The sequence below is a fragment of the Trichomycterus rosablanca genome, chromosome 7, assembly GCF_030014385.1.
Source record: "Trichomycterus rosablanca isolate fTriRos1 chromosome 7, fTriRos1.hap1, whole genome shotgun sequence".
Taxonomy (NCBI): Eukaryota; Metazoa; Chordata; class Actinopteri; order Siluriformes; family Trichomycteridae; genus Trichomycterus; species Trichomycterus rosablanca.
Genome location: NC_085994.1, coordinates 4730128 through 4742767, shown reverse-complemented (window position 1 = coordinate 4742767; position 12640 = coordinate 4730128). Strand labels below are relative to the sequence as shown.

General features: G+C 41.3%; 1 protein-coding gene across 1 annotated transcript in view; it reads right to left on the bottom strand.

Annotated features, from left to right (window-relative positions):
• igsf9b (immunoglobulin superfamily, member 9b) overlaps positions 1-12640 on the bottom strand; it is a 39229-nt gene that overhangs the window by 9150 nt on the left and 17439 nt on the right. The window contains exons 3-10 of the mRNA XM_062998727.1: positions 7841-7987; positions 4453-4604; positions 3961-4078; positions 2649-2790; positions 1572-1717; positions 1297-1439; positions 1061-1201; positions 821-937 (exon numbers count right to left, since the gene is read on the bottom strand). Coding sequence (XP_062854797.1) covers positions 821-937; positions 1061-1201; positions 1297-1439; positions 1572-1717; positions 2649-2790; positions 3961-4078; positions 4453-4604; positions 7841-7987 — 1106 coding nt within the window. The remainder of the gene's footprint in view (positions 1-820; positions 938-1060; positions 1202-1296; positions 1440-1571; positions 1718-2648; positions 2791-3960; positions 4079-4452; positions 4605-7840; positions 7988-12640) is intronic.

Sequence of the window (12640 nt, the reverse complement as noted above, 5' to 3'; positions counted from 1 at the left end):
GCCAAATAAACGTATCTTTATCTATTTCCTCGGCTGCTCCCGTTAGGGGTCACCGGCGGATCGAGATCAGCATTATTGATTTGGCGCAGTTTTTACGCCGGATGCCCTTCCTGACACGACGCTCCCTATTTATCCGGGCTTGGGACCGGCACTACGATGCACTGGTTTATGCATCCTAGCGGCTCGGTACCTATAGGACAATTCAGTGTCTCCAATTAGCCTGGCTGCATGTTTTTGGACTGTGGGAGGAAACCGGAGCTCCCGGAGGAAACCCACGCAGACACAGGGAGAACATGCAAACTCCACACAGAAAGGACCCGGACCGCCCCACCTGGGGATCGAACCCAGGACCTTCTTGCTGTGAGGCAACAATGCTACCCATTTAGCTATCGTGCCGCCCAAGCCAAATAAACGTATCTTAAGTGCAAAAAATGAAGGGATTTATTTGTCATATATACATATACAGGTGTACAGTACAATGAAATTCTTTCTTTGCATATCCCAGCTTGTTTTTGGAAGCTGGGGACAGCTATTGTACAGCGCCCCTGGAGCAGAGAGGGTTAAGGGCCTTGCTCAAGGGACCAACAGTGGCTGCATGGCAGAGCTGGGATTTGAACTTTAAACCTTTAAGTTGATAGCTCAAAGCTCTACCCACTAGGCTACCACTGTCCCCTAGCGCTCAGCCTGCCAGTAGCAGAGCTGAGATTCGAACTGGCGAGTTTGAAATGTCTGCACTGATGTGCAAGCAGTTTTACCGCTGAGCCACCCAAAAACCCGTGTTTTTTGCTTTTTTCACAGATTAAGTGAGTGCTGGTGGTACCTTGGTCCAGGTGATATTGGGAGATGGGTCCCCCTGTGCTTGGCAGGGAATCATCAGTTCTCTACCCACTTCTTGAAGATACTCAGATCTGGGGGCGACCCGAAAAGAAGGCGGATCCTGAAAAATCAAGAATTAATGAGTACTGAACCCAACTAGTCCAGGTTGTCTGTACAGCAATGCACAGTTTACTGAAGCATGAAGATCAAAGGCATATTACAGTTCAGTCAAATGTTCCTGTACCTTCAGGATAACTTTGGTGGGTTCTGACTGACCCATCGTTCCATAGCTGTTATATGCAGTGCAGGTGTACATGCCTACTGCATTGTCATTGACTGTGGATATGAACACTGAGCCCCCCGAGTTGACCGTCCAGCCAGGGTACTAACCAACAAACAGTAAAAAACATGACTTTCCAAAAATATTACAATTATTTATTAGATTTTAGTTAAAACTAACCCCCCTTTTAAATTCAGTACCTGTCGTAGGTCCAGTAACTTTCCATCTTTGGTCCAGTTGACAAACAGCATAGGAGGCTCAGCCTGAACTGGGCACACGATTGTTCCCCCCATTCCTGTTGGGAGGTAGGTCTCCCTGGGCATCCGCACCACTCGGGCAGGATCTGAGGGTGAGAAAAGATGAGTAGTAAAACAAAGTACAAACAGTGCAAATACAAACAGTAGCCAGCAAAATTAGAGTACGTACTAATAAAAGATCTATTCGTAAAGACACATATTTTTAAAACCACACTTACGTTTCACTTTAAGGTACGCAGAAGCAGAGGGTGGAGTAAGTAAGCCATTGGTGGGTATGCAGGTGTAGTTTCCTGAGTCTTCTGGGATAAGATCAGTAATAAGGAGGGTACCATCCACCAAGATCTTAACTCTAGACTTTAGAGATCTATAAACACATGCACACAGTTTACAACATGTTTACAAAATAGCATGCATAAGATCATTCTAACGGTCATGACAAAAAATATAAGCATAAAGATTGAAAACCTGTAACCATATAGCAACACAAAAGAACAGCTTTAAATCTCTTATACAAGCACTGAATTGTTTGTGAAGGGAAGCACACTCATGAGCCAAAACATTAGGACCACCTGCATAATACACTGATCAGACGTAACATTATGACCACCTTCCTAATATTGTGTTGGTCCCCCTTTTGATGCCACATACACAACACACTGTGATGCTCTGTGTATTCTGACACCTTTCTATCAGAACCAGCATTAACTTCTTCAGCTATTTGAGCTACAGTAGCTCGTCTGTTGGATCGGACCACACGGGTCAGCCTTCGCTCCCCACATGCATCAATGAGCCTTGAGGGCCCATGACCCTGTCGCTGGTTTACCACTGTTCCTTCCTTGGACCACTTTTGATAGATACTGACCACTGCAGACCGGGAACACCCCACAAGAGCTGCAGTTTTGGACATGCTCTGACCCAGTCGTCTAGCCATCACAATTTGGCCCTTGTGAAACTTGCTCAAATCCTCACGCTCATCCATTTTTCCTGCTTCTAATACACCGACTTTGAGGATAAAATGTTCACTCGCTGCCTAATATATCCCACCCACTAACAGGTGACGTGTGCACACCTGGCCATGAACGTTTTAAAATTCAATACAATACAACTGTTTTGATTCACCAGCTTCCAATGAGTACAAACTCAATAAATAAAGTGACTGCATGCTTTTGGCCATGTAGTGTACAACCTTAATATCACATTTACTGTAATTTTCTTTGCACTTCATCATTAAGCAAATTAGTCCTACTGCACCAGTACCAACAGTTAGCAGAGTGAACAACAGAACTAACACTCACTCCACATGGTAGACATTTTGTTCTTCTTTCCGCCACTCGTATGTGAGATTAGATGGGTATGCGTCAGCATGGCACTGCAGAGTTGCATCCTGGGACATGTTGAAGGTGCTGTTCTTGGGGGGATTAATGATAACTGGTGGGCCTGTTTAGAATCAGAGAAAGAGGATTACATACACGTGATTAAACTCAATTCTCCGCTCTGGTGGGTTAATGCATTACAATTACATTTACATTTACAGGATGGTGCTAGTCTAGTGGTTATGGCAGAGGATTAGGAATCGGAAGGTTGCTGGTTCAAGCCCCACTACTGGCTACAATTGCTTAGAGTGTATGCATTTACATTTGCAGCATTTAGCAGATGCACTTATCCCAAGTGACTTACTTACAATTATGATGAACACAATTTGAGCAATTGAGGCTCCCAACAGTGGCAACTTGGTGATGGTGGGGCTTGAACCATTCACCTCCTGATTACTGGTGCAGTATCTTAACCACCACGCTACTGCTGTAAGTCACTATAGATAAAAGCATCTGTTAGGTGTCATAAATGTAAATAACTGGCACTGTTTACGATCAGGTTTGATAATCGTTTTTTTTAGAAATGTGTGTTATTTAGGGCTTTCAACAACAGGTGGCGCTGTTTATCTAAAGACAATAAAAGCAGACTTTCGTTTGACCATTTTTAAAACAGATACTGATTCAAATAGTTACTCACTCACTGACTTTTTAGGGTCGTGGGGGGGGGGGGCGGTTGTACTGGAGCCTTTCCGAGCTTTTCAATGGGCGCAAGGCACACAGTAACACCCTGGACGGAACGCCAGTCCACGTACACACACACACACACCCATTCACCTATAGGGCAATTCAGTGTCTCCAATTAAGCTCCCGAAGGAAACCCACACAGACACGGGGAGAACATGCAAACTCCGCATAGAAAGGAGCCGGACCGCCCCGCCTGTGGATCGAACCCAGGACCTTCTTGCTGTGAGGAGACAGTGTTACCCACCGAGCCACCGTGGTGCAAAATACTTAATTAGTAATAAAATAATTCGGTTTATATGCAGACCTGTATTCAATGTCCAGTCCTAGAAGTGTGTGGCTTTCACACATGGTGCATTCACTTTATGCTTCTCAATGCAAACTCAAAGTCTGCACCCTTTTCTTACGGGTCATAAAGTCAGGTCTAACAGAAATGGCACGCTACTCTAGGTTAATAATGAATAACAGAGCTAAACTAAACTGGCTAAGCCTCATTGTGCTCTCTAGTACTTTAAACCTTCTTGTCAGGCATGGATGAGACGGGGTCACTAACCTTTAACCTGTAGCTGGGTAACGTGGGTCAGGTTTCCTCCTGAGTTGGACACATGACACTTGTACATTCCTGCAGTTTCCCTGGTAACCTTGACCAAAGACAACGTTCCATTGATCACCTGGAGGAGAAAACGTTTAACATACTTTTACAGAATGGTATAAACTTCCAAATGTATTTGGACACCTGACCAATTCTAACAACTATTTTAAAACAGTGGACATTAGTATGAAGCTGCCATAGTCAGTACCACCTTCCCTCACTGTTCAGGGAAGGATTTTCACAAATGTGTCAATGACAATTTGTGCCCATTCAGTCAACGTAAGTATCTGTAAGTTCCAAATCTGATGTTGGACAGAATGGCCTGACTCGTAATTGATGTTTTGGGTCTATGTATACATTGACACTTTACATATAATATGTTTGCCACATGAACTTTAAAGAACTGAGTTTTTATATTATTATGCTTGAGATGAGTAAAAGTATTTGTACTACCTGGATCTTGTCTTGTTCCTCCACGGTATTGTCGTCTTTTGTCCAGGTGATACTGGGTTTAGGATTGCCATGTGCAACACAGCTGAGGGTGAGAGACTCGCCCAACAAGACCTCCACAAAGGCAGGAGGCATTTTTATAAACACCGGAGGAGCTACAGAAGAGGTGAGATGTAATAAAAAAAAAATCAATAAAACATTAACTATTTTATTATACATTATTTATATATCAGTAGTCAGAAGCCAAAAGTCTGACAGCACTACAGATGTGCTTTCATTTAGCATTTTTATAGATTTATAGATTTATAGATAGATAGATAGATAGATAGATAGATAGATAGATAGATAGATAGATAGATAGATAGATAGATAAATAGATAAATATATATATAGATAGATAGATAGATAGATAAATAGATAGATAAATAGATAAATATATATATAGATAGATAGATAGATAGATAGATAGATAGATAGATAGATAAATATATATATAGATAGATAGATAGATAAATAGATAGATAAATAGATAAATATATATATAGATAGATAGATAGATAGATAGATAGATAGATAGATAGATAGATAGATAGATAGATAGACAGATGGATAGATAAATAGATAAATATATATATAGATTAGATAGATAGATAGATAGATAGATAGATAGATAGATAGATAGATAGATAAATATATATATAGATAGATAGATAGATAGATAAATAGATAGATAAATAGATAAATATATAGATAGATAGATAGATAGATAGATAGATAGATAGACAGATGGATAGATAAATAGATATATATATATATATATATATATATATATAGATAGATAGATAGATAGATAGATAGATAGATAGATAGATAGATAGATAGATACTTTATCCTAATGGAATTGTTTGTAGTATTTTTTAATATTACAAATGTTATAGGTCATTATTAGTTAAATAAAAAGTTTAGTCTTATCAAAAAGTAGCAGCTAAACAATGCCGCTCAGGTGGCACAGCGGTAAAATACGCTAGCACACCAGAGTTGGGTTTTCGAATACAGCGTATCGAATCTCAGCTCTGCCACCCGAGTGGGCTGGGTGGCTGCATGAACAACGATTGGCTGTTGTTCACAGGGTTGGGGCAAGCCGGATCATGGGTCAGCATAACTGGTGCAGTTTCGACCCCTGCAGGCTGATTGATGGTGCCTGCACAGGGCTGAGGAATAATGCTGATCAGGGTGTGGCTCTCCGTGCACAGTGCTGATCGGTATATATGAACTCGACTTGTGCAGGTCAAAAATGCAGTCTGTACTGAGCACGTGTCGGAGGGGGTGTGTGTCAGTTGAGAAGCATCCTCACTCAGCGGTGGAGGGTTGAATCAGTGGAGGATGCAATCGGGGTAATTGGACACGACTAGATTAGGGGAGAAAATCGGGGGGAAAAGGTTGAAAAAATAGAAAAAAGAAAAAAAATCACTCATTGTCTGTTTTACCACCACTTTATCCTGGTCAGGGTCGCATGGGTCTGATTCTTTCGGCAAAAACAGGAAACACTTGTAAACAAAATCAGATTTATTTTAAGTCTAAATCTTTCCATTAAAGAACAAGCTCAGAATTTGAGCATGTGGATTTAAGTCCATACATTTGCAGCCATTGTTCCCTTATTAGAATTATGACCAGAGTAAATACTAAGTCTAAAGTTCACAGTTTTAAAAAATTTTACTGTTTACTTAAACTGATCACAAGTTATGTCTATAAAGAAACGGTTTGAGGAGTTTGGTCTGTAAGAACTTTGGTCTGTAAGGCCTGCACAAAGTCCTGACCTAAACCCCATATATGCTACACAGTATAATATAGTACAATTTAATGTATTATAAACTTGAATCTTATTTTGTAATCTGCTTTACAATGCAAGCCTATCCAGATCCAGAGTATAGCTGGCCCAGAGAAGTAAACAACACAAACATAAAACACTACAAATGTTTATAAAAGCAAATAAATGTAAAAGAAAAGAGACAGGAACTTCTTCAACATGTACCTCTTCTGAGGGTTTAATTGTAGGTTTTGTAAAACTGCAGAGGTACATACAGCACGCATTTGGAAAGAAATCCAATTATATGGACTGACTCATGTAGACTCGGGGCTTTCCCATTACTGAATCACAAATGGCTCTAAACATCAAACTCCAATTTTGTTTCAGTTATTAGATCATTCGATGCACGTAAATGCACTCAGTATTGGTAAAACCTTTTGGATGTGTGTGGTAGCCAGTGAGTGCATCACATATAATGTATAAACAGAACTGAAAGAATGTCTATACAGTATTTAGCAGGTACACAGCATGTACAAACACTGATGTTTGCACAGTGGAAACACAGGAATGTATAAAACACTGCAGTGAAATGTAGAACTACTTGCTTCTGTAAATCCCAGCTTAAAGCTTTACTTCATCATTCAGAACAGAGCTTGTTTGGAAAAACATTAACACAGAAAGGATTTTATGGTATTACACTGGTATTATACTGTAACCGTCCTAGCTGCCATGTAGTTGAGCAGATGGGGGGTGGTGGATTACAGTATCATGCTCACCTGCCTTGCCATTTAGTGGCCTGTAGGAGGGCATGGAGGTGCAGCTGACACAGTATTGATTCCTTTCTCTGTACCAGTCTCGGAGACTGCATATCAAAGCGTCAGCAGGAAAAGACCCCGCCTGATCTTCCCTACCGTACAAACACGGCCAATTGTGTTCGATATTATTATTTGTTAGGATTTTAACGTCACTTTGGTTACATTCATGACAAACGGTAGTTACTTGTTACACAAGATTTACAGTCGTGCACAATTTAGTATCTCCAATTCACCTCACTTGCACTTCTTTGGACTGTGGGAGAAAACCGGAGCTCCAGGAAGAAACCCACACAGACACAGGGAGAACATGCAAACTCCACACAGAAAGGACCAGGACCGCCCCACCTGGATTGAACCCAGGACCTTCTTGCTGTGAGGCGACAGTGCTACCCACTGAGCCGCCGTGCGGCCCCAATTGTGTTTGTGTGGTCAGCCAGGATGGTGGCTTTGCTGGGATTCAAACTAGCATGTTACACCACTGCACCACATGATAGCCCCACATTCTCAACTGACTAAATAATAAAAATATAAAATACACCATACCAATCAGTTATTTTAACATACCCTTTCTAATTGTTATTGTTTTCTGCATACTAGTCTTCCATATAATTTAAGAAATTAAAGGCCAGTGTATTAAGAAACCAGGTGTAATATTTCAGGTATTCTGCCCAGCCCTAGTAAGCAGGCAGTTAAACATAATACAAAATAAACTTCCATCAAATGTTGAGTTGAACATACTGAAAATGGCACTTAATAAGTGCTGGCATACCTGTGATAGAGAGGAACGTCCATGTGCCGTTCCTGAACTCATCAGTGGTTCTATCCAGCAGGAGTATCCGACACTCAAACCAGCCTTCGTCCTCCAGAGTCAAGCCATCCACCACTAAGGATGCTCCTCGTATTAGAAATACACGGCCTGAAGAGACAGAGTGACAGACAAAATAAACCAAAAAAATTGTTTACCTGGCAAAATGTCCAACTCGCATAAAACTAAAAAGTCTCCTCTACTTTTTTCTATTTTTCCAGCATATTTCGCCCATTAAAATGGAATCAAATTATCGTTTCATTGATTCATTTCATTTTTATCACCGCTTTATCCTGACCAGGGTCGTGGTTGGTACAGTTTCCCAGAAACAAATGTCTTTCCTCTTTTACATCAATACTTGCTTTTTAAATTCACTCAGTGTTTCTCCATCTATCTCTATATATTTGACTTATTATTTAACTTATTTATCCTGGTCAGGGCCTCGGCAGGTCTGCTTTCATTGGGAAACACTGGGCACATGCAGGGTGCCATTCCATCACAAAGCTTCGACTGTTCCCCCCCACCTACCCTGACAGAGGAGGGTCAGACCCAAAACAAACACTTTCAGATGTGTGCAGTTGACAACCGCTTCTCTTCACCTGCAAGAGACAGGTTCACACGGAGGGTGGTACCGCGTATCCAATTAGGGTCGCTTGGCTTTTGGAGCCTATCCCAGCTTTTCAATGGGCGCAAGGCACATAGTAACCCCCTGGATGAGGCGCCAGTCCATCGCAGGGCAGACACACACACACATTCACCTATAGGGCAATTCAGTGTCTCCAATTAACCTGACTGCATGTTTTTGGACTGTGGGAGGACACCGGAGCTCCCGGAGGAAACCCACGCAGACATGGGGAGAACATGCAAACTCATCTGGGGATCGAACCCAGGACCTTCTTGCTATGAGGCAACAGTGCTTCCCACCAAGCCACAACGCCGAGAGTCATACACTGCTATCCATTATTCACCATCACTGTGCCATGCTTTCGACCAGCCTACAGTGTACTCCACTACACTGTATCCAAACATAGCAACAGATACAGCCGATCATGACTGTGAAGGCACCTGGCTGGCCGACAGCACACTGTCATTTGTTAGTGTCATCATTAGTGTGGCTAGTAAACCAATCCTCAAATAACAAGAGACGTTTGACATAAAGTCATCACACACATTACATTTTAAGTTTGAGAACAAAATCTGTATATGATCCAATTTTCAGCCCCACTCATCTCTCACAGAAACAGTCGAGCACTTAACGAAGCTTCAGAAGAGCAATTACACAGTGCTGTCATTGTACATGACATTACAGAAGCTGTATGAGAACTCTGGATCACAGTCCGCCGTCGTCTCACACACCACTGTGGAATTTCAACTGCTGGAATCATTATAAAAATCACTGAAATGAAACTGAGAGAGACTTCGCTGCATTCTAATGCACTGTTTCAGCACAACAGTCATACTTATGTTTATACATGCCTGAGAAAAAGAAAGTACACCCTGCTTTAATTCTTCTTTAATTTTAATTCTTTAATTTACTCACCCTTATCCACAACAAACAAACAAATAACCTCAGATCACAAGAAAAAACACTGATTTTAATATGTAGTCATTTTCCTAAAACATTTAGAAACATAAAAAACAGGGTAACACATAAAAGTAGGTGGGTGATGGGATGGGAAAATCAACAGGCTAGTACCATACATGAGCTCTAGTGTGATGTCATAACTTTATATTAAACTGCATATAGCTTACAGTGGGTCTTTAAAAAAGGACAAATATTTAATTTGCCCACCTCAAAAGTGCAAAGGTCAACGGACAGCGACTATAAATGATTCTGATTCAGTTGTTCATGCAGATCCAGATGAGGAAGCTCCTACCATCTGCTCTCCATAAATAAATCCACAACATCAACGTCACCTCACAGCAACAAGGTCCTGGGTTCGATCCCCAGGTGGGACGATCCGGGTCCTTTCTGTGTGGAGTTTGCATGTTCTCCCCGTGTTTCCTCCCACAGTCCAAAGACGTGAAAGTGAGGTGAATTGGAGATACAAAATTGTCCATGACTGTGTTTGATATAAACTTGTGAACTGATGAATCTTGTGTAATGAGTAACTACCGTTCCTGTCATGAATGTAAATAAAGTGTAAAACATGACATTAAAATCCTAATAAACAAACAAACAAACAACATCAGAAAATACCAAAATATGTCGGTGCCCAGGTGGAGCAGCAGGATATTCCGCTAGCACACCAGCGCTGAGATTCTGAACTCCTCAGTTCGAAACTCGGCGTTGCCACCATTCGGCAACAGGCACGGTTCTGCTAGGGCGGGATGACCGGACTATGTGGGTGGGGTCTTCAAACGCTGTGTAAGGACCCCGATTAGCAGATAGAGAGTTTTCCAAACGCCTGTGCAGAATGCATAGGTGAAAAAGGGTTCTGCTAAGGGCTGTGTGCCAAAATATTACCAAAATATTTACCCTCATCATGGATTCATCGAATAAAGACCCTAGCAACCATAACTTGAAGAAAGGTTTTCTGTAGGAGGTCATCAGTCTCTTGCATCTTTTATGAGAAATGTTTGCATCAGTTCATTTTCAGATACCACCACAACATGCAAATGTAGTTGAGGTCTGGATTCGACCTTACCATTCGTAGCCATTCAGCTATTCAGATGTCAAACTGCTGGTATGCTTGGGATCGTCATTTTGTTGCAGACCCAATTTAGGAAGTCCAACAAGCTCCTGGTCAGGTGTCCAAATACTTTTGGCCATATAGTGTATGTATTATTTTAACAGCCATGTAATAAAGCAACCAAAGGGGCAAAACACACACTAAAATTTTTTGCTATTAATCGAAAAAAAAATAAAAAGAATTTGACATTAACCTATTTATTATTATCAGGTGTTATTAGGGCAGATAAGAATCTTACAAAAGAAGGAAGCCCCTGCAATATATCCTTCATTATAAACGTATACTATCATTACAACTGAATTTAACTGAACAACCTACAATTACCCTCATAATGCACCGTTACACCCCTGATGACCACAGCAAGTGTAGGACTGAGATCATAAAACCTAGGAACACCTGAGGCCTGCCATGCTTGGCAATAAATGTGCTCATTTATTTCGGCCCACAAAACATCAGAGAAAACATAAAAAACTGAAGGGCTCCACACCCCCACAGAAAGCCGCCCTCAGGTAGAAAGGCCTGACAGGTAATTTTATAGCCTAAGGTTCAGATAAACGTCGACTATAAAGTACTTTCAGCCTGGAGCTCGTCACTCTGAGTAAACGTCACGCTCCTGGGATTACGGCTGAATGATTAAAACCTCGGTCCAATCCCCTTAAGAAGTTAAAGGGCGTATATCTCGATGGGAGTGTCTGTTTATATTCTCATAAAAGTGGGCGCCGGATGAATAAGAGGAAGGTGCTTATTAAAAGAGCAGGGTGAGGGGCAAACTTTTACAGATGTGAAAGCAGGTGTGGGCAGAACCTGCTCTGATCTCCTGTAGGGGCTCATCCCAGCTCTCTCCATTTCCTCCTCAGTAGTGCTGAGTGCAATTAAAAACCCTAAACACAGACCTGACAGGCATTTTCTAACCACTGAACTCACAGACTCCACGTACGGAAAACCTCCAGAAAAGTATCAGGAGTGCACAAAGGAGAGAATTAAGCAAATTATAATAAATTAAGTGATATGTTAAATTATAGACAGGGAAAGCTGTTCATATCCAGACTTGTGATGTGCAGCTGCGTAAGTCAGTTCTCTGTGGCTCATTTGGATTGTGGAAAATGCCTACAAGGAATTCATGACATCAAGGTTACCAGATTTTTTGCTATTTTTTTCATTTAATTACATCTTTAGATTAAGTGCAATTCTTTAGGTCTGGAAAAAAAGGATATAAAACTTGTACTAATAAAAGAGTTTTGCATTTTTTGTAAAACAAGCAGAATTAGCAAGCATGCAGGCAGCTCCAAATATACACAAAAACATACAACAACATTGTTCATTAACCACTTGGTACACAGTGGTATACACGTGCTTACTTCGGTTTACTAATACACACTGATCAGCCATAACATTAAAACCACCTCCTTGTTTCTACACTCACTGTCCATTTTATCAGCTCCACTTACCATATAGAAGCACTTTGTAGTTCTACAATTACTGACTGTAGTCCATCTGTTTCTCTACATACTGTCTTAACTGTTTTCACCCTGTTTTTCAATGATCAGGACCCCCACAGAGCAGGTATTATTCAGGTGGTGGATCATTCTCAGCACTGCAGTGACACTGACACATGGTGGTGGTGTGTTAGTGTGTGTTGTGCTGGTATGAGTGGATAAGACACAGCAGCGCTGCTGGAGTCTTTAAACACCTCACTGTCACTGCTGGACTGAGATTAGTCCACCAACCAAATATATCCAGCCAACAGCGCCCCGTGGGCAGCATCCTGTGACCACTGATGAAGGTCTAGAAGATGACCAACTCAAACAGCTTGTAGGCAATCATCGTTTTAAACTAGGGATGTAACGATGCACAACAAGACAGTTAAAAATCGATTCACATGTGTAACGATTCAAATCGGTTTACATGTATAATGAATTGATATTCACTTTAAACAGCAGAAGACACTGGCGCTATTCACCTTGCCTGGTTGACGTCACTACAGGGTTGCCAGGTTCAGAATTTTCCAGCCAAATTGATTCACGTCAGGATACTTTCTTTTTTACACAAAGAGGGAAATGTGCAGCATTGT